Source organism: Candidozyma pseudohaemuli, assembly GCF_003013735.1.
Source record: "Candidozyma pseudohaemuli strain B12108 chromosome Unknown scaffold00012, whole genome shotgun sequence".
NCBI lineage: Eukaryota > Fungi > Ascomycota > Pichiomycetes > Serinales > Metschnikowiaceae > Candidozyma > Candidozyma pseudohaemuli.
The window spans coordinates 63744-88428 of NW_020194446.1; the positions used below are offsets into that span (position 1 = coordinate 63744).

The 24685-nt window shown below is 46.0% G+C and overlaps 10 protein-coding genes and 3 non-coding genes across 13 annotated transcripts; 7 read left to right on the forward strand and 6 right to left on the reverse strand.

The window, feature by feature from the left end:
* Window positions 1-81: 81 nt before the first annotated feature.
* Window positions 82-576, forward strand: MVB12 (Mvb12p; the record flags this gene model as incomplete). Its single annotated transcript, XM_024859379.1, has 2 exons — window positions 82-100; window positions 152-576. The coding sequence occupies 2 exons, from the start codon at window positions 82-84 to the stop codon at window positions 574-576; spliced, it is 444 nt and encodes a 147-aa protein (XP_024712351.1).
* A 309-nt stretch (window positions 577-885) lies between these two features.
* On the forward strand, window positions 886-2892 carry MNT4 (Mnt4p; the record flags this gene model as incomplete). Its single annotated transcript, XM_024859380.1, has 1 exon — window positions 886-2892. One exon carries the CDS (start codon window positions 886-888, stop codon window positions 2890-2892), a length of 2007 nt encoding a protein of 668 aa, XP_024712352.1.
* A 35-nt stretch (window positions 2893-2927) lies between these two features.
* Window positions 2928-3020, reverse strand: C7M61_004052. Its single transcript has one exon. It is a non-coding gene; the product is annotated as a tRNA-Ser (tRNA).
* A 112-nt stretch (window positions 3021-3132) lies between these two features.
* C7M61_004053 (uncharacterized protein) lies at window positions 3133-3474 on the forward strand (the record flags this gene model as incomplete). The annotated part of the gene is made up of 1 exon (XM_024859381.1): window positions 3133-3474. One exon carries the CDS (start codon window positions 3133-3135, stop codon window positions 3472-3474), a length of 342 nt encoding a protein of 113 aa, XP_024712353.1.
* Window positions 3475-3712: 238 nt separating this feature from the next.
* C7M61_004054 lies at window positions 3713-3797 on the reverse strand. The gene has a single exon. It is a non-coding gene; the product is annotated as a tRNA-Leu (tRNA).
* A 302-nt stretch (window positions 3798-4099) lies between these two features.
* Window positions 4100-5641, reverse strand: UGP1 (UTP glucose-1-phosphate uridylyltransferase; the record flags this gene model as incomplete). Its single annotated transcript, XM_024859382.1, has 2 exons — window positions 4100-5563; window positions 5609-5641. The coding sequence occupies 2 exons, from the start codon at window positions 5639-5641 to the stop codon at window positions 4100-4102; spliced, it is 1497 nt and encodes a 498-aa protein (XP_024712354.1).
* A 1516-nt stretch (window positions 5642-7157) lies between these two features.
* On the forward strand, window positions 7158-7239 carry C7M61_004056. The gene has a single exon. It is a non-coding gene; the product is annotated as a tRNA-Leu (tRNA).
* A 196-nt stretch (window positions 7240-7435) lies between these two features.
* NPT1 (nicotinate phosphoribosyltransferase) lies at window positions 7436-8689 on the forward strand (the record flags this gene model as incomplete). Its single annotated transcript, XM_024859383.1, has 1 exon — window positions 7436-8689. One exon carries the CDS (start codon window positions 7436-7438, stop codon window positions 8687-8689), a length of 1254 nt encoding a protein of 417 aa, XP_024712355.1.
* Window positions 8690-8834: 145 nt separating this feature from the next.
* C7M61_004058 (uncharacterized protein) lies at window positions 8835-14918 on the forward strand (the record flags this gene model as incomplete). Its single annotated transcript, XM_024859384.1, has 4 exons — window positions 8835-11761; window positions 12021-12711; window positions 12887-13805; window positions 14086-14918. 4 exons carry the CDS (start codon window positions 8835-8837, stop codon window positions 14916-14918), a joined length of 5370 nt encoding a protein of 1789 aa, XP_024712356.1.
* A 44-nt stretch (window positions 14919-14962) lies between these two features.
* On the reverse strand, window positions 14963-16213 carry C7M61_004059 (uncharacterized protein; the record flags this gene model as incomplete). Its single annotated transcript, XM_024859385.1, has 1 exon — window positions 14963-16213. The coding sequence occupies one exon, from the start codon at window positions 16211-16213 to the stop codon at window positions 14963-14965; it is 1251 nt and encodes a 416-aa protein (XP_024712357.1).
* Window positions 16214-16623: 410 nt separating this feature from the next.
* KTR4 (putative mannosyltransferase) lies at window positions 16624-17892 on the reverse strand (the record flags this gene model as incomplete). Its single annotated transcript, XM_024859386.1, has 1 exon — window positions 16624-17892. The coding sequence occupies one exon, from the start codon at window positions 17890-17892 to the stop codon at window positions 16624-16626; it is 1269 nt and encodes a 422-aa protein (XP_024712358.1).
* A 263-nt stretch (window positions 17893-18155) lies between these two features.
* On the reverse strand, window positions 18156-20477 carry C7M61_004061 (OPT family small oligopeptide transporter; the record flags this gene model as incomplete). Its single annotated transcript, XM_024859387.1, has 1 exon — window positions 18156-20477. The coding sequence occupies one exon, from the start codon at window positions 20475-20477 to the stop codon at window positions 18156-18158; it is 2322 nt and encodes a 773-aa protein (XP_024712359.1).
* A 2162-nt stretch (window positions 20478-22639) lies between these two features.
* C7M61_004062 (aspartate--tRNA ligase) lies at window positions 22640-24670 on the forward strand (the record flags this gene model as incomplete). The annotated part of the gene is made up of 1 exon (XM_024859388.1): window positions 22640-24670. The coding sequence occupies one exon, from the start codon at window positions 22640-22642 to the stop codon at window positions 24668-24670; it is 2031 nt and encodes a 676-aa protein (XP_024712360.1).
* Between the last annotated feature and the right edge of the window lie 15 nt (window positions 24671-24685).

A 24685-nucleotide genomic window follows, 5' to 3' on the forward strand; every position in this document is an offset into this window, starting at 1 on the left:
GGGTGTTTGGTTGTTTGGGTACCTCATTTGCATGGGTGGGTATTATACTAGTGCGACTATTACTACATCTCAACTACCACCATGGATGACACCGATAAGCGTACGTTAAGAGAGCCCCATGACTTGTTTTGATACATTGACTAACAAAAAGCTGATCCCTTCCTCCAGCAGGTGCCTTTACTAAAAAATCCGGCTTTCCAGCCCCCCAAACCCGTGTCTCTCAATACCAACTATGCCAAGTTGATCCCCAACCTACCCAACAGCGTGGTGCCGCCCAAATTGAACATAACGGAAGCTGACGTTGAGTCTTGGGGTAAGGAAATCGAGGATTTCAAAAAGGACCACTTTGACACAGAAGCAGAGAAAGCGGCTGTTAAGAAGTACCAGGATTGGCTCAAAAGCGTACAGAGGAAGGTCGCTCCAGGCTTCAGCAATCAGATCATGACTCCGACTAGTGCTGGTAACCAGAAGGAGAAGCAGGATAAGGATGATAAGAAATCAGAGACTGGAGAGCTGAAAGCAGAGCCCGACAAGTCAGGGATCAACGAGGACCTCAGGAACCTCTCCATGGATTAGGGAGGTGGAGCTATGGGAGGGTTACTAAGAAGCTGAAGAGTCAATTTATGCAATAGAGGCTGTTTGGTTGCCACACTTTTCACTCTGGACCCCTTCACTGTACAACATTTAACAAGGGAAAGGAATTGACACCCTTTTGGTACCGGAAATATCAAATTCACTTAATAGAAACGAACTCTAGTACGGCGCCTATTTTACGTTTCCTCTATAGGTGTGCAAAGTAAATAGTGATAACGCTCGGCTTCTCGGTGTATACAACGCTCGCGCCCCAGGAAATCTAAGTTCTGATAGTTTATCCATGGCCAAGAAATGTTTCGAATCAAAAAACGCCTAATACTAATAGCATTGTTACTACTAGCGTTGATTGCATTTACAAGATATGACAGGCCTCAAGCTCCGCAAATAATCGAGAAATTGGAGGTTACAGCTCGCAGAGACCGTTACGTCAATCCCATATACTCCAAATGGAAACCAAAGGATCAAGACCTTGAAAGCAACTGCAAGGCCTATTTTGGCTATTTTGACAAATTGCAGAGAATCCCATTGGAACAGCAGGCAAAGTTTCAGCATGATGGCCTTCTCTTCAAGAAAACAAAATGGCTACGGGAAGCGGGAAGGATTTATAGAAAGGAGACTCGGAGAAAACACCAAAGATTCGAGGAAAACTATGAGGCTTTGCTTATGGAGAAGTTTTACGAGAAGGCAGCCAAACACAGCAGGTTCGAGGAGGGGTTTGTCAATGACATGGCTCACATGAGGGCCTTTGGAAAGTGCTTCTTGGAGGATAATACTTATGCCTCAAAACACGCAAAGGGCTGTGATCAGGCTTCATCTCAACTCTACCCTTTTCTTCTGGGTGAGCTTCCCAGAATCGATTACGACGGTAAGAAGCCCCAGACGGCTTCCACACATGATAACGAGTGTTTAACAAAGCAACTTATGCGTAAAGGTGATGGGGACGGTATCGTGATTCCCATACTACCCAATCCCTCTCGAAGCCAGCAGCTTGTTCGAGCCATTAGACTTATCAAGGTGCTCAGAGCGGTCAACAACACATTGCCTATCGAGATCGTTCTTATGGACGATGTTGCTGTCAGAAAGGACCTAAAACTAGACATCATGCTGGCCGCCAAAAGAGCAGATATGAAGTTACCTGCCTCGTTCGAAAAGTTCATGTCCGACGAAGGTATCAACGAAGTGACTTTGCCAGCCCAGGAAGTGAGGTTTGTCTATTTGCAGCGTGCTATCACAAAAGCCTTCTACAAGAGTTCCGATGCATTGATGATGACCCTTTCTCCGTTGCTCAGCTCCTTCGAGAGAGCCATAGTGTTATCTACGCAGACTATTCCGCTTACTGGAGACCTTTCTGCCGCTCTTTCTGACCCTGACCTTAAACAATTCGGCGTGAAGTTCTTCAAAAGCCGAGCAGTTTTCGAACAAAGATTGAGCCGTTACCCAGGAGGCTACTTTGAGACAAACGACCTCATCAACGGCATGGCCGATGTGGGAGCGAATGAGACTCATCTGTTCGGTTTGAAGCGTGCTAGAAATACTTATACAAAAAGGGTTAGACACGAAAGCTATCCACAGCTCATTGACACATCTATGTTTGTGGTCGACAAACTGAAGGCACTTCCAGGACTTCTCATATCCACAGCGCTTCAATACTATCCCGTCATTAGCTCCAAGTACGACTTTCTGGAGAGTAATTTTGAGAGCTTATGGCTTGGCCAAGAACTCACCGGAAACATCGAGTATGTTCCCTTCAATGCTCATTTCGCCTCGGTTGCTGGTATCTTAACACCCCCAGAGAACGTGCAGCTTGGTATCCCCACCAAAGAATTGTGCTCCAGCTCATGGGCACAAGTATCCGACAAGGATGATATTAATCTTCTTTATGTCACCACACATCAAATCGAGAACCGAGTGCTTCCCGAATTTGACAAAGCATTGAGAGAAAAATACCTGATCAAAGTGAGCAAAGACCCTATTGATCCTGAAGTGGATGACACCATACACAAGGCGTTTCTTAAGAGAAACCCACTTCGACTTGAAACCGTTCTCAGACCGGTGGCGGTTGAAACGAGACAATTCAACAAAGAGGGATTTCCCGAACTACCTTGGAATCGGAAAGGTCTGTTTGGGTCTCTGGATGATTATTGGTGTGCCTACGACATCTTGGGTAGCACTAATCTGCCGTTGAGAGGGCTCGTTACTGAGATAGTTGAGCCTAAAAAGACGTGGTACAATGCATTGATCGAGATTTGGCTACTGTCATCACATCAACAATCCTCGAACATGGGTTCATACGAGTAGATATCAATAAATGGTTTAATGGTTGCAAAAAATAACGTCACAGACAGGATTCGAACCTGCGCAGGCAATGCCCAACACCTAAGCTGCGGAATAGCAGGGTGTCGCCTTAACCACTCGGCCACTGTAACTGCATATAAAAAAGTGGTCTCAAACGCCAACTATGTGGACCAAAGGCCTCGAGGCACAATGGACTGCATATAATATGCATGTACTATTCAAGTCTGGAAAATGGTTGCGAATATGAGAACCGATGGCAAAAACAGAATGGGATATGAAGAACCAGACCTACCCACACCTTCCTCAGAAATATGGATCGGTGAACTTACAGATTATAGAAGGGCTTTAAGACTAGATCATGAGGAGTACGCAAGTATCATCGTGTATGATTACGATACCAGTAGCACAGCTAGGTACTTGTTTTATGTGATCTTTCATGACAGACGTCCTTATTGGCAATTGCTCGTCAGAGATGGTATCCTCAGATGTTATGATATCATCAACAGCGGTGGAGATTTCAAAGAAATCAATTTCCCAGGTTTCGACGTTAGACGAGACCCGAAGTATCTATCCAGACTTCATTGACGTACAACCTGTTAGTAACATCACAACGTATAGTCTAATAACTAGCAATAAACGACAAAGACCACCAAACGACAAATAATATAGCAGATAGTTTTTCACAATTTAAAACGGCCTAGTGAGCCCTCGACTCAACTTGTAGTCCCTTCGAGCCTACAGCCGACCACAAGAAATATAAATTTTGACTTGAGTATGATACAACATACAGCGATACTAAGTCTCCTTTGAATATTCAAAAAAATAGTGACTCCGGCGTGATTCGAACACGCGCATCTTACGATAACAGAACTTGAGTCTGCCGCCTTAGACCGCTCGGCCACAGAGCCAACTGATGTAAGGATCTCTTGCTGGTAAATTATATGCAGATCTGAAATGGGTAGTGCAAAAACTCAAAAAATACAAATTTTGAATATCTGGCTGTATTGAGAATTGAAAGAGGTCACCGATGACTGAAGTAGAGCCACGTAGCACCTCTGGAAGCCGAGATAAACCAATTTTTGCAAAAACTAACTTTTTGAAGATATAAGTTGGACTTCGGTTTCTCTGCAAATCACGAAATTACCGGGAGAACTACACCTACAAGAAAGCATATTAAAAAAGAATGATGAGTTTTGATTAAAGTACTTGATTAGTGCTCCAAAATGCGCAAGTTTCCAGTGATGACAACATTTTCCAAGACTGCTCCGTTTGGAATGTCAATGGACTCACCATCGTTGACAACAATGATGACAGTGCCCTTCAAGGTGACATTTCTGCCAAGGTTGACGTTACCTGTGATGGTCAAGTGGTCCAACTCCAAGATCTTTGGCATGTGTGGGATTCTCTTCTGGAAGTCGTTGACCTTCTTGAAATACGAACCCAACTTGATCAATGGGTTAGAGAAACCGTCTCTGGTTGGGTCCAATTTCAATGCACCGTGCTCGAGGAAGAACAAGTCGGACTTGACCAACAACAAGTCGGAACAGGTCTTGACTGGCAAGAATCTGGATCTGGGGACAACAACACCGTGAGCACCGCCAAAGTGTCTGATAGCGGCACCAACAGCAGTTTCAAGCTGCAAGACGTTGATGTCAGAGGAGCCCTTAGAGATGGTCTTCTGGTTAGGGATGATCTCAGACTCGATAGCATTAGACTCGACCAATCTCTTCACGGCACGCAAGTTGATCCACAAGTTGTTGGTGTTGAAGTACTTGAACTTCTTGATACTCTTGAATTCCTCAACGTGCTCCTTTGGCACCTGAGCGATCTCCAACAATCTCACCTGGCCTTCGTAGTTGATCAAAGTACCACCCTTGACATCGGCTCTGGTCTTATCGGTCAATTCCATGATGTACTCGGCACCAGACTCGATCATGTGGTTCAAGATCTCAGTGTCGACGGTGGCACCCAAGTTGTCACCGTTGGAGACGAACAAGATTTCTCTGCCCTGGGCCAAGAGAGAGTCCAATTCACCAGAGGAGACCAAACTCTCGAACAAGTCACCGTGTCCTGGAGGGTACCAGCAGTTCAAGTCGTCGTCAAACGAGTCTGGCACAGGCAACAAGGAGTCCTTGAAGATTCTGGGGAAACGGGACTGGTTGAAGGTTCTGACTCTGATTCTGTGGCCCTGGTACTTCTTGATGATCTTGGCGGTGTCGGCGTCGGTGTTGAAGGAGTTCATCAAAAGAAGAGGCACGTCGGTGTCGTACTTTCTGTTCAAGTGCTCAATCTGTCTCACGGACAAGTCCAAGAAGGTGTTGCCGTCTCTGACCTCAATGACGGACTTTGGACCCACACAGCCCATGGAAGTTCCCAAACCACCGTTCAACTTCAAAACGGCCAACTTGGACAAGCCCTCGGTGACCTTCTCTGGCGCTTCCTTCAACGCGTTGTACTGGACCACCTCGCTAGGAGATGGAGACTTGATCTTGTCCCAGTCCAAGGTGGAGCCCGAGGCCTTATCGGTCAAGTATCTTCTGAACAAAGCAAAGAACGAGTCCATCTCGGTCTCGAATCTCTGCTGGTGCTCTTTTTCAGAGACAGTGTCAGCCAAGTTGTTCAAGGCATTACGCATCTGAGACGCAGCCACAGTGGTAGCGGTGTTGTCAAAGGCCTGTTGTTAGCAAGAATTGAGGAAAGTTTCTCCCATTTTACATACATATGTCGATTGAGTCTTGGTGTGTTTCTTCATTGCGAAAGAGCTGGAGGTGGTATGAGGGATCCTGGTGGGTATATAAATGGAGAGGTTTATGCGCACCGAAGCTCATGGCCCGCCCTGCTTTTTTTGGAACCCTACATGCCCGTCCGGTTGCTGTTTGGAGGGGTACCTAATTTGGGCTAAGAAAATAGCCGGAAAACTTGCATTGATACTTTAATTCCATACTTGTAATTGCCTAATTTTTTTTTTCTCTTGCGTCTGTCGTAAAAATGTGTTGAGGTGTGGGCGGAAGTGAGGTATTCCGGGTCTGGGCTGCAACATGGCGCTTTATTTATTTGTCTGGCCGCGTTTCGTGAATGGCCAAACTAGCCCGCAAGCCATGTCGGCGTGGGCCATGTAACAGAATAAGATTTTTTTTTTTTATGATATGATGTACAAAATCAAAAAGGTGTTTTGAATATTTTGTGAAAGAATAATTTTGCAATCTCGTTGTTTCCCACGTTTTTTGTAGCCTTACCCCAGGCTTTGTGACACCGGCGTGGGGCTCATTTTGCAACACGACACAGCGTTACTGCAGCGGCTTTGACACCGAAGCGACCTAGCACGTCAAGCCACGAATTCCGGCGTCATGATTGGCTGAAACGAGGAAATATGCAAGAAATTTTGGCGTTTTTTTTTGGAACGTGGGGGTCCTCGACGGACTTCGTGAAAAATTGCAACCGTCCATTTGAGGGTGGCTCGATTCGGCTCGTGACGAGCACCCTGGGTCACGAACGAAATGACGTATATTAGATGGTAGAATATTAATAAAATTGCAAATCGTCGTCACCTGTTGGTGTCATGCCATTCGAGGAAAGTCCACCGGGATCCAACCTGAAACACGATCACGGGGTTCGGAGAATCGCTGCAGTATGCACCAGCACAATTTTGGTTCATAGACAAGTGTATTTTTTGCACTCCGCTTTCTGTATTCGAAGAGAGCCGACGATGTAAGTAAGCTTCTAGAAAGTGGAATACTGAAAGCCCAACAATTGGATTTTCGCAGCCATTGATGGAAACAATAGCGACACATTCCGTGGCTGCAAACCATCCGCAGGTACACTGAACCCTGGTCGAGCCAGTTGGGGGAGAGATTTATTAAAAGGGCTTTTTTGAAGGGTTTTGCTTCTCAAAATGAATAAGTAAGAGCCATTTGAATGAATGTGAGACATCTGGGAATGAGAGGGAGTGTTTTTGGGTGCGGGTTCTCACTATGGGACATTTTGCAACCACCAAAGAGTGGGCCGAGTTAGCCATGCAATGATCAGAGAATAGGTTCAAAGGATAGATAATCGAGCGAGGTTTATGACTATCAATGAAAAATGCACAAAAATCCAGCTCTGAGGGTAATAGAAGCTATCTCTCTCAATTTTGGTGCTACGGCGCTGAAAATTTGCATGAGAAATGAGAGGATCCAAATAAACCTGAGTATATATTCAAATCGGCAACTTTTCGTTAAAGCTTCATTTACTGCAATATATAAAAGCAGCATTTTTGACACTTCAACAATGGCTCTGTGGCCGAGCGGTCTAAGGCGGCAGACTCAAGTTCTGTTATCGTAAGATGCGCGTGTTCGAATCACGCCGGAGTCATTATTTTTTTCAATTTCATCTTCCTGCTGTTAGTTAGGGATTATTTTTTAGCGCGCCTCGTAATGAACCTCGTAATCGGGTCCGACCTCGAGTGCTTCTTTCCGGTGGTGCACGGAGGCAGCAGAGATCAATCGCTCCAGATAACCAACTGCTGAGTCATTTACTTCTTTCACAATCTTTCATATCTAAGACCGTCATGGTGGAGCCAGCTATCCCGTCCCTTTTGGACACAGACTTGTATAAGCTCTCGATGCAAGCGGCAGTGTTCCAGCACTTTAAGGATGTGCCGGTGAAATATAAGTACACCAACAGAACGCCACAGATGGTGTTGAACAAGGAAGCCATTGACTGGTTGAAAGCTCAGATTACCCTTTTGGGTGAATTGAGGTTTACTGAGGATGAGTTGAGGTACATGAGGGAGAGCATTTCGGTGCTCCCCAGCGACTACATTGCTGCCTTGAAGGATTTCAAGTTGAACCCTGCAGAGCAAGTAATCTACGCCAATGACGAGAGTGACTTTGAGAACTTCGAGTTGACTGTCTCAGGTTCATGGTTTGAAACCATTTTGTACGAGATCCCCATCTTGGCCCTTGTGTCTGAGGCTTACTTCAAGTTCGTTGATACAGATTGGGACTACGAGGGCCAGGAGGCTCTTGCTGCTGACAAGGGAGAAGCCTTACTTAATGCCGAATGTGTGTTTAGCGAGTTTGGTACTAGAAGAAGAAGATCGTTCAAGACCCAAGATCTTGTGGTCGCCAGCCTTGTCAAGATCGCCAAGCTCCTGCCCAATGGCCGTTTCTTTTCTGGTACATCCAACGTCTATTTGGCTAAAAAGTACAAGGTTCCTCCAATTGGAACCGTTGCGCACGAGTGGTTCATGGGTGTCGCTTCAATCACTCAAGACTACCCCAATGCCAACCAGGTTGCCATGGACTACTGGGTCAAGACTTTCCCCAACTCGGCTGGCCTTGCTCTTACAGACACTTTCGGCACTGACTCCTACTTGCGGGTTTTTGAGAAGCCTTACACCGACCTTTACGCTGGCGTGAGACAGGACTCTGGCGACCCAGAATTGTACGCTGAGAAGATTGCCAGCCATTTCGAGAAATTGGGATACCCCAAAAACTCCAAGACAATCTGTTTTTCCGACTCCTTGAATATTGACAAGTGCAAGAGTTACAAGGCCAAGGGTGAGTCGGTCGGACTCAAGGTGATCTTTGGCATCGGCACATTCTTCACGAACGACTTCAAAAACAAGACCACAAAAGAGAAGTCCCAACCGCTTAATATCGTGATCAAACTCCTAGAGGCCAATAATCAGCCCTCGATCAAGATCAGTGACAACATCGGCAAAAACATGGGAGATCCTGAGGTGGTGAGCAGAGTCAAGCAAGAGCTAGGCTACACTGAGAATGAATGGGCAGAGGGAGACGAGGCTCATAGATGGTGAAAGCATAATTTATAGAAGCTAGAGATAGACACTGTACAACTATACAATGACGAAAGACTATAATGACCGTTTTCCTGTATGCGCCCTGTAGCATCACCAATACACCTCTTCTCAAGTGAGTCCACCCTATCTTCTCCAGTTGAATATGGCTGTTTCGACAGAAGAGCTTCTTAAAGTTCTTACCATTGTGGATGGCTCTCAACGCAGTCTGCTCCATCATGAAGCTGAGGCCCAGCTAAAGAAGTGGGAATCTGAGCCTGGATATCATTATGCCCTTCAGGATGTCTATCTCAACATTGAGCTTCCCATGCACGTCCGATGGTTGGCAATTATTTGCTTCAAGAACGGCGTTGAAAAGTACTGGCGCCCATCTCGCCAGAATGCCATTAGTAAAGAGGAGAAAGCTGAAATCAAGAAGAGAGTGTTTGAGCTTATCGGAGAGAACAATAGTCAGTTGATGATCCAGAACGCTCATTCCATTGCACGTATTGTGCGTTTTGACTTCCCTAGTGAATGGCCTACCTTGTTCGATGACCTTGCTAAAACATTGGAGGACTACGTCTTCGTTAAGGGCAACCTAATTGCAACCAACAACCTTCTAATCATACTCAATCAGATCATCAAGACGGTGTCTATGGTGAGAATTGGAAGATCCAGACATGCAATGCAGAGCAAGGCGCCCATTATCGTACCTATTTTGGTAAAACTGTATTCCAAGTTTTTCCTGATGTGGACCTCGTCCTTAGACTTGACCACAATGGAGGTTTGCTACCTTTGCTTGAAGAACTTGAGAAGAATTATCCCAGAAGGCTTTGAGCAGCCTCATCTCAATCAGGACATCACAGATTTCCTCAAGGTTTCTGTAACACATCTCCAAGCGTTGGTTAACGAACACGAGAAGTACTCTTCAGATCTTTTAGAACGATATGTTAAAAGCTACAGCAAGCTCTACGTCAGTCTCATCAACCTGAACCCCACCAGTTTCGTTCTAGTGCCTTGCTCACAAGAGATCATAACTACCTTCTTGTCATTATTAGAAACAAGGGCGGAGGACGTCTACAAGAGCAGTGAAGATAATGACTTTTGGGAGACTTTGGCCCTCAAAGGATTCCTCATATTGAAGAAGCTTGTGGCCTACGTTTTCAAACAAGGTGCGGTGACGCTCAAGCAGAGAAATGATAAAGAGGATGTGGGTAATGCCATCAACAAATTGAAAACCAACTTGTTCACCCCAACTGTCATATTCAATTTGTGTGATCTTATAATCGGTTGGTACCTCAGGCTCAAGCCGTCTGATCTCGAGAGCTGGTTGCTTGAGCCAGAGGAATGGGTGAATGAGGAATTCAGCTCCAGTTGGGAATATCAGGTCAGACCTTGTGCTGAAAACTTCTATCAGGACCTCATCAAGTACTTCAAGAACGAGCTCTGCGAATTCATTCTCAACAAAATTTCCAACGGGCTCAACAGTAACGATTCCGTTTCCGACATTCTTACAAAGGACGCTACACTTTGCACTTTCCAACTTTCGGCCGATTCAATTGCTAACAGTGTTGATTTCGATCAATTACTCAACCAAGTCTTCCTTCCTGAAGGTCTCAAGAATGACTTGGTAGAAAACAAAATCATCAAAAGAAGAATCTGTTTGATCATCGCAACATGGGTCCCCGTTAACTGCTCCCGTGAGAGCAGGATCAACATCTACAAGCTTCTTCTCACATTCTTACAGTCTGACAACAAAATTAATGACAAGGTCGTCAAACTTACTTCAATCCAGACGCTTAGAACCATCATTAACGACTGGGATTTCAACAAACAAGACTTCCAACCATTCTTGAAAGAGTTTGTCTCGCTCTCCATCAAAATGTTGGACGACATGTCATTCACTGAATCCAAACTCTACATCTTGGATACTTTGAGCGCTTTGATCGAGAGATGCAATCCTTTGATCGACGAAGCCACTTTGATGACAATTCTCGAAATTGTTCCATCCTACTGGGAGAGCTCCAAAAAGAACGATGAGGCTATCTTGCAATCTTCATTATTGAGAGTTCTCAAGCATTTGGTCATTGCATTGAACCAAAATTCCTCTCGCACACATTTCATCACCATACCCTTGATCAAAGCTTGTTGCTCACAATCGTCGGAGCACTATTCCCTTCTTTCAGAGGATGGATTCGACCTCTGGCTCGCTGTCGTCCAATACTTCCCATCCAACCTGGAACCTACAGACACATTGGTTGACCTCTTCACTCTTTTGCAACCAGCTCTCATGGACGCCACTGAAATACTTCCAACCATTATTTCTATCGCTCGAAGCTACAGTCTTTTGACTCCTAAAGTTTTTGAGACCGAAGCGGGTCTTGAACTGTTCAGAGTCTTGTCCGGTTATCTTCCAAAGATGCGTGACGATGCCTTCGATGTTTTCATCACTTTAGCTGATATTCTCTTTTTACAAGAGAGTCACGAAGACCAACTCATCAACAACCTAATTAACAGTGGATTGTTGAATGCGATGACCTCCTACGTGCTTGATGAGAATCACAGCATTGTTCTCGCAAACCGTATTTTGCTCGTTCTATCAAGACTTGCGACAAGCTCTGCCGAGGTTTTCTTGAGAGTTATGGATCATCTTCAAGTCAACGCTGCTCAGTTCATCGACGTCTGGATGAGATATTACAAGAACAATGGTAATCCTAGAAACAAGAAAGTGAATTTGCTCGCATTACTCTCACTTGCGGCATACGGTGTCGGAAAGAACCTTCATGGTATTCCCGAGAAGTTTGGTGAGCTTGAAAGAAACTGTTTCTTGTTCCTTGAGGAAGTTAACGAGGACACAGCAGGAAATTGCCAGGCATACGAGGGTGATTACATCTACAGCGAAGTTGATAATTACGCCTACCTAGACCCTGATATTGCACCCCACGGTGAAAAAGTCAGGTACCAAAGGCTCCTCGAGACCTCCGATCCCGTCATTAAGATTAAGATGCAGCAGTACCTAAAGGACGCTCTTCTCAAGATCCGGGGCGAGCTAAACGAGTCCGATTTCATCACCTTAATGTCACTCAACGACCAGTACACATCTGAAAAGGTTCAACAGCTACTTGCATAAATCATAGCATTAAATAAATTAGCATATCCATAGATGAAGGGTTTCCACGTAGTTTGCTTGTGTGCACGAATCTTACGATACAGAATAATGGAATGCGCCTTCTGGAACAGAGATTATCACCAACTTCTTCACAATGATCTCACGTCAAATTTGCAGAAGCAGCCCTCTCCTCAGGCTGAGCTGTAATATCTCTAAAAACAACTGGATAAATGCAACAAAAAGATGGTACAGTCAGGAATCAAGACAACCGTCTGAGGAGAACATAAGAAGAGCTCGTGAACACTATGAAAGGTACCAGAAACAGAACGAGGAGAAGCTCAAAATGAGAAACAGATCAGCAGCATACTACTCTGGCTCTGTCATTATGTTCTTCTTGGGTCTTTCATGCGTGGCTGTCCCATTCTACAAATATCTCTGTAAGAGAACTGGTTGGGATGGCACGCCTATTACCGATTCCAGGATGTTCACTCCTGACCGTTTGATTCCCGTGGACACAAACAAACGTATAAGGATTTCATTCACCTGTCAGGCATCCGGTATTTTGCCCTGGAAGTTCACACCTTTGCAGAAAGAGGTTTACATTGTTCCAGGTGAGACAGCCCTTGTGTTTTACAGAGCAAAGAACATGTCTAAGGAAGATATTGTCGGTATGGCCACGTACTCTGTTACCCCTGACAATGTAGCTGCATACTTCAACAAGATCCAGTGTTTCTGTTTCGAAGAGCAGAGACTTGCAGCCGGTGAGGAGGTGGACATGCCAGTTTTCTTCTTCATTGACCCTGATTACGCCAAGGATCCAAACATGAGAAGCATAGACGATGTGGTGTTGAACTACTCTTTCTTCAAGGCATCGTACAAGGACGGTGAGTTGGCACCTATTCCAATGCCCCAGGTGGAGGCCAAGGCCTCTGTTGTGTAAATATCAACTCCAATTTGTAAATAGTGGCGAAACATGTTCATATTGCCTGTGTTGTTGGTGTAGATTTGCAACCATATATTCTGTACGATTCTCGCACTGAGCATTAAACTCACCTACACCAAATGGTACGGACCCTGATTCGAACGACTACAGCACCTACTAACAATAGCAACACGGCATAAAGAGAGAGAAATTGTCCGAGTCAGCCAAGAAGGCAAAGCTCGAAAAGGACAGAGTCAAGATCAAGCATTACAGGAAACTCACGGCGAAGGTGTTGAGTGACAAGAAGAACAAGATCTACAACGACGAGACGTTCGCAGAAACTACCCACCTTCTAGACCTCAATCCAGAATTCAATGCCGTGTGGAATTACAGAAGAGATATACTAAACCTGCTTTTTGCCACCGGGGCAGTAAACAAGAAGAAGGCGTTGGAAGGTGATCTAGCGATGGTGATGCAGATGCTCAAACGGTTCCCCAAGTGCTACTGGATCTGGAATCATCGTTATTGGTGCTTGGCCCAGCTACAGCAGGATAATGATGCCAATTGGAAGTTCGAATTGGGTATAGTCCAGAAGCTCTTGGAGATGGATAGCAGGAACTTCCATGGTTGGCATTATAGACGGTATGTCGTCGAGAACATGGAATTGCTGGCAAAAGCTGCAATGGGCGATGAAAAGAAAGCGGCAATTGCAGAGCTTCAGATTGACTTGATGGACTTTCAGTATACCACCGAGAAGATTAACAAGGACCTCTCCAACTTCAGTGCATGGCACAACCGATCCAATCTTATCCCGAAGATCTTTAGAGAGCTCAGTGAGGTGGATCATGCCGCTCTTCAAGAGTACGAAAAACTAATCAAGGTGTTTGAGCTGCCTACATCCCTCTTGAAGCATGATCTCCTGCTACTCAAAACGGGCATTTACATGGATGCCGAGGACACCTCGGTGTGGCTGTACATGCACTGGCTAGTCACAACGGAATTATTCACGGAAGATCTCAAAGCAAAAGGAGAATTCGAGAGCGTCATTGATCAGCTTTTGAAGGATGTCGAGGAACTCAATGAGCTTGAAAAAGACGACAACCAAGGTCGCGACAATGTATGGTGCCTTAAAACGATCGTCATTCTTCAAGCGTTGTTACTAAAATCTGACCCCGAGGCACTTCAAGAGAAGGTAAGCCGCCACTTAAGCACCCTAATTGAGTTAGATCCACTCAGGAAAGGCCATTACCGGGACCAGCTTGCAGGTGAGGCCCCCCTCCTTTAGCCTAGTTAGGCAGACAGATTACATCTAACAATGGCTGCGCGCAGAATAGTCAAGGTGCTGGTTCCCAATGGGGAAATTTTTCAGAAATGCGCACCCATTAGGAAGGGTCTTGTGGGGTATCCTTGAAACATATAAAGATGGGGACGGCTGGTATTTCCCCGTCAGCATGTCATCACACGATAAATTCACATTATACTGGCTTGACGAGTCCAGATCACATCGTATTTTATGGCTCCTTGAGCTCTTAGAGCTCGATTACGACGTTGACGTCTACCTACGCCACGAGGAGACTTGGAGAGGACCCCCTGAGTTGTTCCAGGTTCATCCATTGGGCAAGTCGCCAATTCTTGAAATCAAATTTGCCGATGGAAGGCCGGACCTCCAATTGGCCGAGTCCGGCTTGATCATCCAGTATCTCTTGAAGCATTACGACCCACACCGGAAATTCCTGCCAAAGGGCGAGAGAGATCAGATCAAGATGGACTATTACCTTCACTACGCTGAAGGCACGCTTGAAGCTATTTTGATGTCTATGTTGATCAACTCCACGGCAAAGCGTGTGGCACCTTTTGGAATGAGGACTCTCGCCAAGGTGTACTCCAGAGGAGTCAATAACGGTTACTACATCCACGAATATCACCTTAATTTGCGCTACTTGGAGCAGCAGCTCCGTAAAGAAGGCACGGGATACTTTGTGGGTGGAAAGTTGACTGGTGCCGATGTGATCCTCACCTTCCCCATTTACGAAAACTTGTTTGATAATGAGGCCGGCGTCAAGGAATGTGCCGATGAGACAGACCTTTTCAAGAAATACCCCAACCTAGCGGCCTGGTGCGACAAGATCAAGAACAACCCAGCCTACATGCGGATCACCGAGATGATGAGGGCCAAGGTCGACGAGATGTACGCTATGAAGAAAAGCAAGAGGAAATAGATAATTAACGACAAATATACTTGCATTCACTGTTCTGTCTGTATTTAGTTCAATGGCAAACCCAAAGCCTCTCTCTGAGATTTAGAGTTTGGATCGAAGTATGGCAATTCAGCCAACGATGTAACTCTAGTACCATGTCTAGGCTCCAAGCCCTCGTGGTCCCAAACAGCGTTGTGCTGCGAGACTCTGTTATCCCAGATAGCAGAGGTACCCTTGCCCTCCTCAGAGGACCAGTTGAATCTCACCTGGATGTCCAAGTTCTTCTCGTAAACGGAAAACAAGTATTCCAAGATAAGCTTCGACTCAGCTGGCTCCAAGCCAACAATACGGTCAGTCATGGAACGGTTGACAAACAAGAACTTCCAACCAGTGGCTGGGTGGGTTCTCACAATTGGGTGCTCTCTCTCAATGTGCTTACCACCTCTCAATGGGTTCTCTCTGTCCAAGTACTGGTGAGCAGATCTGAAGATAGCAGTCTTGCCATCCAAAAACTTCTGGAAAGCAGGTGACAACTTATCGTAAGCAGCGTAGCCAGACGCCCAAAGAGTGTCACCACCAACCTCAGGAATGGTGTCGTTGTGCAAGTGGGTGATACCAGCAGGCTGGAACTCGTGCACCAAGTCAGTGTGCCACTGAGAGTTACCCTTGCTGTTGTTCTTGAACGACAATGGGAGACCAAAAAACTCTTTGGCGTAGTCCTGCCAAATCACAGAAATACCAGCAAGACTCTTACCTTCGACGGTGTCTGGAACACGAGGAACTTGAGCATGAACCTCGACCTGACCCCAGTAGTGGCCCAATTCCAATTGTTTTTGAGGAGACAAGTCCTGGTTCTTGAAGAAGACAACGACACGCTCGGCGATCAAAAGTGCCAATTCGTCTTTTTGCTGATCGTTCAAATCAGCCAATTGCAAACCAATGATCTCAGTACCAATGTGCTTCGTCAAGTTCCGGACTTTCTTCGCAGCACCAAACAAGGCCTTCTTCTCGGGATCGGCGTTCTTACCACGCTCAATGTATGGGTATTCCTTGTTTCTGATCTCATAAGCCTCATCAACGAACTTTGGGATGTCCTTGTTCTCTGGGACCTTTGGGTATCCGTTCGACAAATCAATGCCGTACTTCTCAAATCTCTTGCGAGCTGGCTCTGGAAGTCTCTCGACCCAAGAAGCTTGCGCACCAAACTTGACGCTCTTGATGTACTCTCTTCCTCCGAGAGGCTTAAGAGCACTCAACTTGAGGATGGTGCTTTCGAGCTCGGCCTGGCTATCGGTGGTGTCAACAGATGGAGACATTTTGATTGATCTGATAATCAAGGAAGGCCCTGGGATCCTTGCTTGTATTTATAATGCATCTGTATAGACTAAATGCAAAAGGGTTTATGGTCTTATCATGAACCACAATTGGGTGCGAATCTAGAGACACCACACTTTTGACAGCCTTATTTATGCGCGACCGGTGCATAGTACGTTTAGGCACCTTATCCACCCCTCGCTAAACTGTGGCATCAGGGGCGAAATATAAGTAATGCCTTGCACATATCCATATGGATTAATAAGCAAACGGAGATACCAGTGAGTTGGCCAATTAAAGTTAAAGCCTAATCGGCAAGAACCGTTATTTGATCCGTTCGTCTCGCTCGTCAGTGAATTAGATGTCTGTGGCTGCAACTTTAAATTGCATGTACGCTATCCAGCCTTTTCCTTCAATAAACAGCACTCAAGTCTCCAGCTTCATAGTCGATCCAAGTGGCTAAGCAATTTTGGTCAAAGTCACGATCATAATCAGAAAACTGACCCACTTTGCAATTTTTCGTTGTAGGCGTATTGGGGCAATGGCGATAAGGATTATGATGGTAGCCGATATCTCTAAACCAATGGATCCTACGTTTGTCGGCAAAAAGTGCTAAACCAAGAGAGTGCACAGGAGCATCTCCCCATCTTTCGTAATAGAAGTTGCCTGTAGAGTCTAGATGCTTAAACCAATTAGAGTAGGCCTCTCCACGATAGAAGTCCATATCAGCAATTTCGAAGTTTGACCAAAAATGGCATGTAGAATAGCCCTTTGCAGTTTTTGTCTTTTTGGGATTTTGTTGGTCCTCAGTGATCCATTGGAAAGACCCATTTTGGTTGACATACTTGTAATTGTCCCCTTCATTCAAGAATTTCAATGTTTCAGGATACAATGTTTCAATGCTTTCGTCAATGTCGTAAAGGCTTATTGTAAAGCCGTAAATTTTGTTTGTGCCCTCCAAATACTTGAACACGTCGTAGTTCACGTCGGTGAAAAACTTGACGCTGGGCTCAAGACGCCAATAGTACTTATACTTGCGCATTTCCGGAAGATTGTAAAAAGCACCCGAGTAGAATCGGCACATATTGTGGTAGGATGCCTTTTTAGCATATGCCACGTTGAGCATCTGGAGCCGATCCATAGCTGCTCGTTCTCGAGGTATATCGATCGAGGCAGGCTTATCCCACATTTCCGACGGTATTTGAATAAACTCCACGGGAGCGTCGGTGTATTTCCGAATCTTCTCCTTAAATCTATCAGTGAACGGCTGGTCGTTCAAAAAGGTGTAAGGGTACTTAAACTTGCTGTTGAACAGAGCCTCGAAGGACTTGATTGCGGAGCCGATCTTTGCAGCCTCGTTGTTTCTGACCAATGACATGATGGTGGCATTGGCATGCTGATACGTAGAAAGGTCCTCGGGTGGGCGGATCAGCTCAATATCAAAGTCCTTGGGCTCGTGGATTGCTTGAGCCATGACTTCATCGTACCTCTTATTATTGAGGTCGAGGATTTGCTCGGGGGTTCCCTTCCTGTGGAAGAGATTGAGGAAGTTGAACTGGACGTTACCCTTCTCTAGCACGTAAGGCGGCCTGAGATCGAGGCTCTTGGCGTATTCTAGCTGTTTCATGAAGTCAGAAAGATTCTCCCTCACATCGACCCCAAATTGCACGGAGATGAGCATCGTGATTCCGATCAATGCCACCAAAGGTAGTAGAACCCGGACCACGAGCCGAGGTAGCTTAAATGACAATAACGAGAACATCCCTAATGGTATTACCACGTAATAGAATGTTTATCGGATGGATGTGAAAGAATCGGGCACTGCCTTGCTTTGTCTACAGGAAATAGCTAGGCTTTGCAAGATAATGGAAGAGCGCGTACTTACAACCGAGATAACCGAGAGAGTATATTCAAATATTATTTATTATTAAGAGCATGTTCGTTTTAAAACTCGTAGCTTGTTTGAGCTGGAATTTGTTTGCCGAGATGAGGACATCCCTTGGCATCACATCCCTTCAGGGCCACTTCAGTGGCCCACCACTTGTAGTTCTTGGATCCTCCAGTGTACACCACACAGAAGTAGATTAAAATGGCGGCAATAGCAACACCCGAGTCAAGGGCAATGGAACTCACCAAGTTGTACTTTCTCCACCAGGATGTGTACTTACGGTGGATGAAGTAGTTGAAAATGGCTGCGGTGACGAACCAGGTGGAGAAGTTGTAACCAGTAACACCTGGAATCATACCAGCACCGCCGAAGAACAAGATAGGGTCGAATCTCTTGACCCAAGATCTTGGTCTCCACTTGCACCAGGCCCAGTGGGCAATTGGAACGAGAGCTCCAACGAGGAAGAACCACAAGACCCAACTGTATCTACCGCCAGGAACAAAGATCTCGCTACCAAACAAGCCCCACATGGTGTGACTGTTGAAGGAGGTCTTTTGCTTACGACAAACCATGTTGTTGGCGGCATTGTCGGTACAGATGTCGTCGATGTGGTGCAACAAGTAACCAGTGACAGATGGAGACACAAGAGAGGCCCAAATACCGGCACAGAAAAGCAAGAACATGATGTTCTTTGGAGGAACTCTCATGTAGTGGGCCATCTTGGCACCCTGGGCCATGTGCATACCGTGCTGGATGATACTGAAACCGAAGGAGTAGAAGTAAAGCAACTTGTATGCGTTACCCTTGTACCAGTTAGCACTGACAATCTCGAAGAAAGCTGCCAAGGAGACGTTGGTGTTGGCTCTGGCTTCCAAAAGGGAGAGTGGAACGAACATGATACTGCCAATCAAGACAGAAACAAAGTATCCACCAGCGTCAATTGGAGAGTCGTCCCAACCTTCAGAGAAAGCGAATCCAAGAGCCAAACTGATCACCAAGAAGATGACATAAATCCACTTGGGGAATTCCTTGTAGTGTCTGACGGCCTGGTTGAAAATGTCGTCGTGGGTGCTTCTGTTAGCCCATGGACCCCAGATCTCAGAACGGAACTTCAAAGCAGTGTGAACCACAAGGGAGGCGAAAACAGCGATACTGAGAGCCAAACTCATCAAGAAAGCAATGGGCATAAAAGCCTGCGAGTAGTTGTCAAAAGCTTCACGGTCAAGGTTCCAGCCTTCATCCACGATTCTTGTGAAGTTGTACTGCTTGCCGTGAATGTCGAAAACAGAGTTACTCATGATAGGCATATGAGCGGTTTGCCAGTGGTTCTGGTAGTAAAGACCAGGCACGACGATCCAAATCCAGAAAACAAAGGAAGCAAACATGGAGGCCACGGCGAAGAAAGGTGTAGTCAATGGGTTGTTGATCGAAGTGATCTGGGTCCAGTCCAAAGTGAGTGGGAAAAGACCAAGACCATTCTTGACACCGAAAACCTGAGCAAGAGGAGCACTGCTTGGCTTGCACCAACTGATCCATGCACCGATGGTGGAGAAAAATGGGAAGATAAGATCAGGGAACCAGTAGTAGACGAAAGAACAGATGAACACAATGATGAAGAAGATCCAACGAGGCATCTTCCAACCGTGAACCACTGGATTGTCTCTGGAGTAGATGGACTTGAACAAAGCAATGTTCGAAAGCACACCGGGCCAGACTCTCTCGGCTGGAGTCACCATGATGTCTCTGAAGATACCAACAAGGGCAACAGAGTGGACATAGCACGAGATGTTGAAAAGAATCTGACGAGGAATACCAATATTCTTCTTGAAAAACTTTGTGTCCTCAATGACCAAGTTGTTAACCAAACCAGCACTGATGACGACATTGCAAAAGACGAAAATACAGGTGTGTTCCTTGTAATTGAATGGACCGGGATTCAAGTTGAAGGAAAGTCCCCATGGAAGAGGAACATTCCACTGAGGGACAATCATCCACCACAATCTACCGATAGGCCAGGCAATAACCTGAATGACAACCACACCAATACCGATTGTTGGGAAACGCATGTTGAAGAAAGAGTCAACACCGGCCACAACAGCACCAAGACAAATAGCCATGACCCACATTCTCAAGGTCAAACAAGGCATGTCTCCATCGTCATCCATCAAGATGGCCATGATATCACCTTGGTTAAACTTGAAGCCATCGTCAGTGTCCAAACTGTTTTTGGATTCAACGGCAGCCAAAGCATGGTCCTTGGCAGAGCCTTTCTCTGAGTAGTTGTCACTCAGATGAGAGTTGTCCTCGCTCTGATGAAGGAAACCATCATAGCCCTTCTCTTCGATTCCGTTCTCCGCTGGGACTTCCTTGGGAGACATTGCTGAAGATTAGATGCAATTGATTGATCAGATAAAAAAGATCAGCCGGGGACAAGTCTTTTATAGTTGAGCCCGGAAGTACATTTTTCACATTTACCCCATTGGGGATTCCGCTGGTCGGGTTTGTCTAATGTGACAGCTGCAGGTGGAAAATTCTGGTTCTCGATTCGATAGTCTATCTTCACGGCATGCCCTGCAGAAATAGGCGCTAAATCCCACATTATATCAAACACAACCAATGACGAAGTAGTTTTAAGAGAGGCAGGAGGTATGAGATGCCCAACGGTAGACCAGGGCTGCGCAACCCATGCATGACTTTGGCATATTTAGGCCGTCAAACCTGTGTGTGGGTAATGCATTGTGACAGCTCAATGGTGACACAAAATGCTCAAGTTGCCGATGCCGACGCACAAGTGCCTGATCCGATCTGATTAAGATGAGAAGCAACTCGGCAAAACCTACTAATAGCTTACAGGTACGGAATTTCTCTGCGCTAGAGCTTCCATCAAGCTGTTCCACCAGCACAGGCCTCCCACTTGTCGAATTTCAACACATAAATGACACGGCGCTTCTCAACAATGATTTTCCCGAACTTCAAGGGATATTATGCGGGTATTGGTGTGCGGCGAGGTGACACTTGGCAAACTAGCTCTCATATGCGACAATGCAGGTGTTAAGGCTTCAGCAAATCACAGCTCTCCGCTGGATCTGTGCTACGATGACAGTACCTGGGGTTAATGTACCGGGTCACTCGGGCAACGATATATGGGTGACAAAAACACAGTTGCTTCATGATTCATCGTAAATACATGAAAAATCACCAATAAGCCAACTGAGAATTATTTCAGGCCGTTTGTCCGGAGTCAGAATGCTCACTTGCAAATGTTTCGGGAGCACCCTTTCAACCAGACGCACCTCAGATGCATCCAATGAAAAAGCCCCATGCATCGGCAATTCCCTGCGAACCCCGATGCGGTCTACCTGCTCGCTTGTGCAAGTTCGCCGCCCGCTTAGCCGCTCCCTGGCATGCTAAGCCCTGACTATCTTCATTTGCTTTTCTGTTTTGGTTTTCCCGCAGTCTAGGACCCTGACGACGATGTTTCGGTCTATGTTGGACTTTGCCGAAGTGGTTGGTGGTACAAGTGCGTGCAAGTTCTTGGCAGCGCTTGTCCTCTACTTTGTCCTAACCGCCCGCACGACACATCACATATCTGGCGGCAACACATAAATGTATTTCTTGGCACTGCATTTGAAAATCCTGTCAACGTCAAAGTCAAAGTCTATTGTGAGCTGTCAGCCAGTTGACAGCTTGCTTTCTGTGAACGGGTAACGCATGGTTGGGAGACATTTACTAGCCAGATGTGAAACGCCCGATGACGCTCTTAAGCATGCATTAGAATCTGAATTCCGGCTTTTCCTGAGATCCTGGAGATTTTGTGCAAAAGAGATTATCCTGTGGCAGACTGGTGCATAAGGCGCTTGTCTTTGTGAGGGTGCCGATTACAAATCCAGAACACAAAGAGAAATAATTAGCGCCGCAATGGCTCAAGAAACAGGATTACCACTCTGGGACAGACGCAAGGCTGCAGAATGTAGCATCTACCCTTCCACCAAGGTACTATCGATGGTTATTACGATGATGGGTTTTATAAGTTAGTCGATGGATTGAATGAAAGTTAGGAATCAGGTTGTTGAGACCCACTGTAAAAGCTTTTTGTATGAAAAATTTTTCACTCTAAAGTCCCTCAAAACCTTATTTCAAGATGGTTCGAGCATCGGCTAAAATTATCCTGCCGTGCCGGATTATGGGGCCACCGAACATGCCAATCACTGTGCTCCGCTCCTCGACCAATTCCATCAAACTTTATTTGGCTCCACAATTTGCATTTCAATTGCAACAAGATGCATTGCACTCGGGGATTACTCGACTACCTCGGATTTCGGTGATATTCCCTGGCAACCTTATGCACAATATTTCCATGGCCTGTCGATCACAAAAGCCGACCCGGACTCACGGCTAATAATAAATATATTCTCTGCTAAGATAATTTGACAGCCGAGTCAATCTAGAAAAACGGCTGCTTGGGCCGGTCTAACGTGAGACCTGCACCAATGCCCCTACATTGTATTCGCACCTACTGGGTGTATTCAATCATCAAGAGATGCTATCGGCGATATCTCGACAATGGAGCCGCTCGTTAGCCCTGGGTCGCCTTCCGCCTAAGGAGGCCACTCTAGCGAAATTTGCATTTCCTTCAGCTACTCACAATGTCCGTGATTTGCTAGCAAGTGGAGAAAGCTGGACCCACTGTCCAATTACCCTTCATGGTCATCTTCACAGAAAGCCCAGGAAATTGGGCAAGAGAACGTTTGCTGAGTTGAGAGATTCCAATGGTGATGTGATACAGCTTCACATGTCTCCTGAGTGGACGAGCGCGGAGAATATGGAGTTGATTAGGAAGTCTGGTACCGAGGACTCTCTAGTCGTGAACGGTATATTGCGCCAGAAGGTTGCCAAGGAAGAAGGAGATTTGCCCGAATATGAGCTCTCAGTTTCTGAACTACAAATACTAAATGAGGGCGGCGTTGACGCGGCGCAACTCGATTCCTTGAAGCATACCAGTCCATCTTCGATACCACCTAAATTCAGATACTTGCAATTGAGAACTCCATTTTACCAACGAGCATTGCGTGCTCGGTCATCGGCAGCTCACTGGACTAGAAAGGTCTTGGTCGAGAGACATGGGTTCACAGAGATCGAGACACCTGCTTTGTTCAAGTCCACACCAGAAGGTGCTAGAGAGTTTTTGGTTCCTACAAGAACCCCAGATCGCTTTTACGCCTTGCCCCAGTCTCCTCAGCAGTACAAACAGATGCTTATGAGTTCAGGAATTTCGAAATATTTCCAGATTGCCCGTTGCTTCAGAGACGAGGACCTAAGAGCGGATAGACAGCCAGAATTCACACAAGTTGATTTGGAGATGAGTTTTGTTAACAACAGCAAGAAAGTCCATGCTGTCATCGATGATATAATTGAGACTGTGTGGAAGGAGGTTGCTAGTAAACCCATCTACAAGCTTGATAGCGACGGCAACATGGTTCCCGTTAAGGCAAACCGCCACAGAGATACCGCTCCTGCCTTTACAAAGTTGACCTATCACGAAGCATTGTCAAAGTACGGCATTGATAAGCCCGACCTTCGCTCGGCACTCACCATAGTGAATCTCTCGGAATTCCTCCGACCAGTACACAACGCCGAAGATTTTGGTGTTGTGGAGGCTTGTGTTTTGAAGGGTGTCTTTGATCCAGCAACAAAGTATAAGGTCAGCAAAACCCTCAATGACTCGGAATCTTATCCCCGCCGGAAGCCAATCATCTTGCCAATACAATCCGAGGAAGATGCGCTCAACTGGTGGAAGAAATTCGTGGAGAAGGATGTTTTGTCCCCGACTGATGAGTGCTCACAGCTCAAGATACTCAAAACACTCAACTTAGAACCAGGTGATGTTCTTGCGTTTTCGACAAGGGCTGAGCTTTCCTACGAGAATCCTACTCCACTTGGAAAGTTCCGTCAGCTCGCTATCGAAGAGTTCCCTGGTAAGTGGAACAGACCACTCAAGCCAAGTCAAGGAGAGAATTTTACTACAGACTACGACCCCAAGGACGTTTTTGTGGGTGCGTGGGTTGTTGACTTCCCCCTTTTCAGTCCTGTTGAGGTTACCGAGAACACTACGGATCCATTTCCACAGTATGACCCCAAGAAATGGGAGTCAACTCACCATCCCTTCACGATGGCCAAGATAGAAGATTACGATCTTTTGGAATCCGATCTTGCTAAGGTGAGAGGTGAACACTACGACCTCGTCATCAATGGTGTCGAGGTTGGTGGTGGTCTGAGAAGAATCCACGACCCAGAACTACAAAAGTTTGTCTTCGAATCCATCCTTCAAATTGATAACTACGAGCAGCTTTTTGGCCATTTGCTCAAAGCTCTCAGCATGGGCTGCCCTCCCCACGCTGGCATTGCATTAGGATTCGACAGACTCTGTGCTATGTTGGTTGGCAGCAACAGCATTAGAGATGTTATTGCATTCCCCAAGAACCAATCGGGAACTGACCCTGTTGTGGAAAGTCCCACAAGCGTTGACAGTTCTACTCTCAATGAGTACTACATCGACAAACTACTCCTGTAAATACCCATTCTTTTA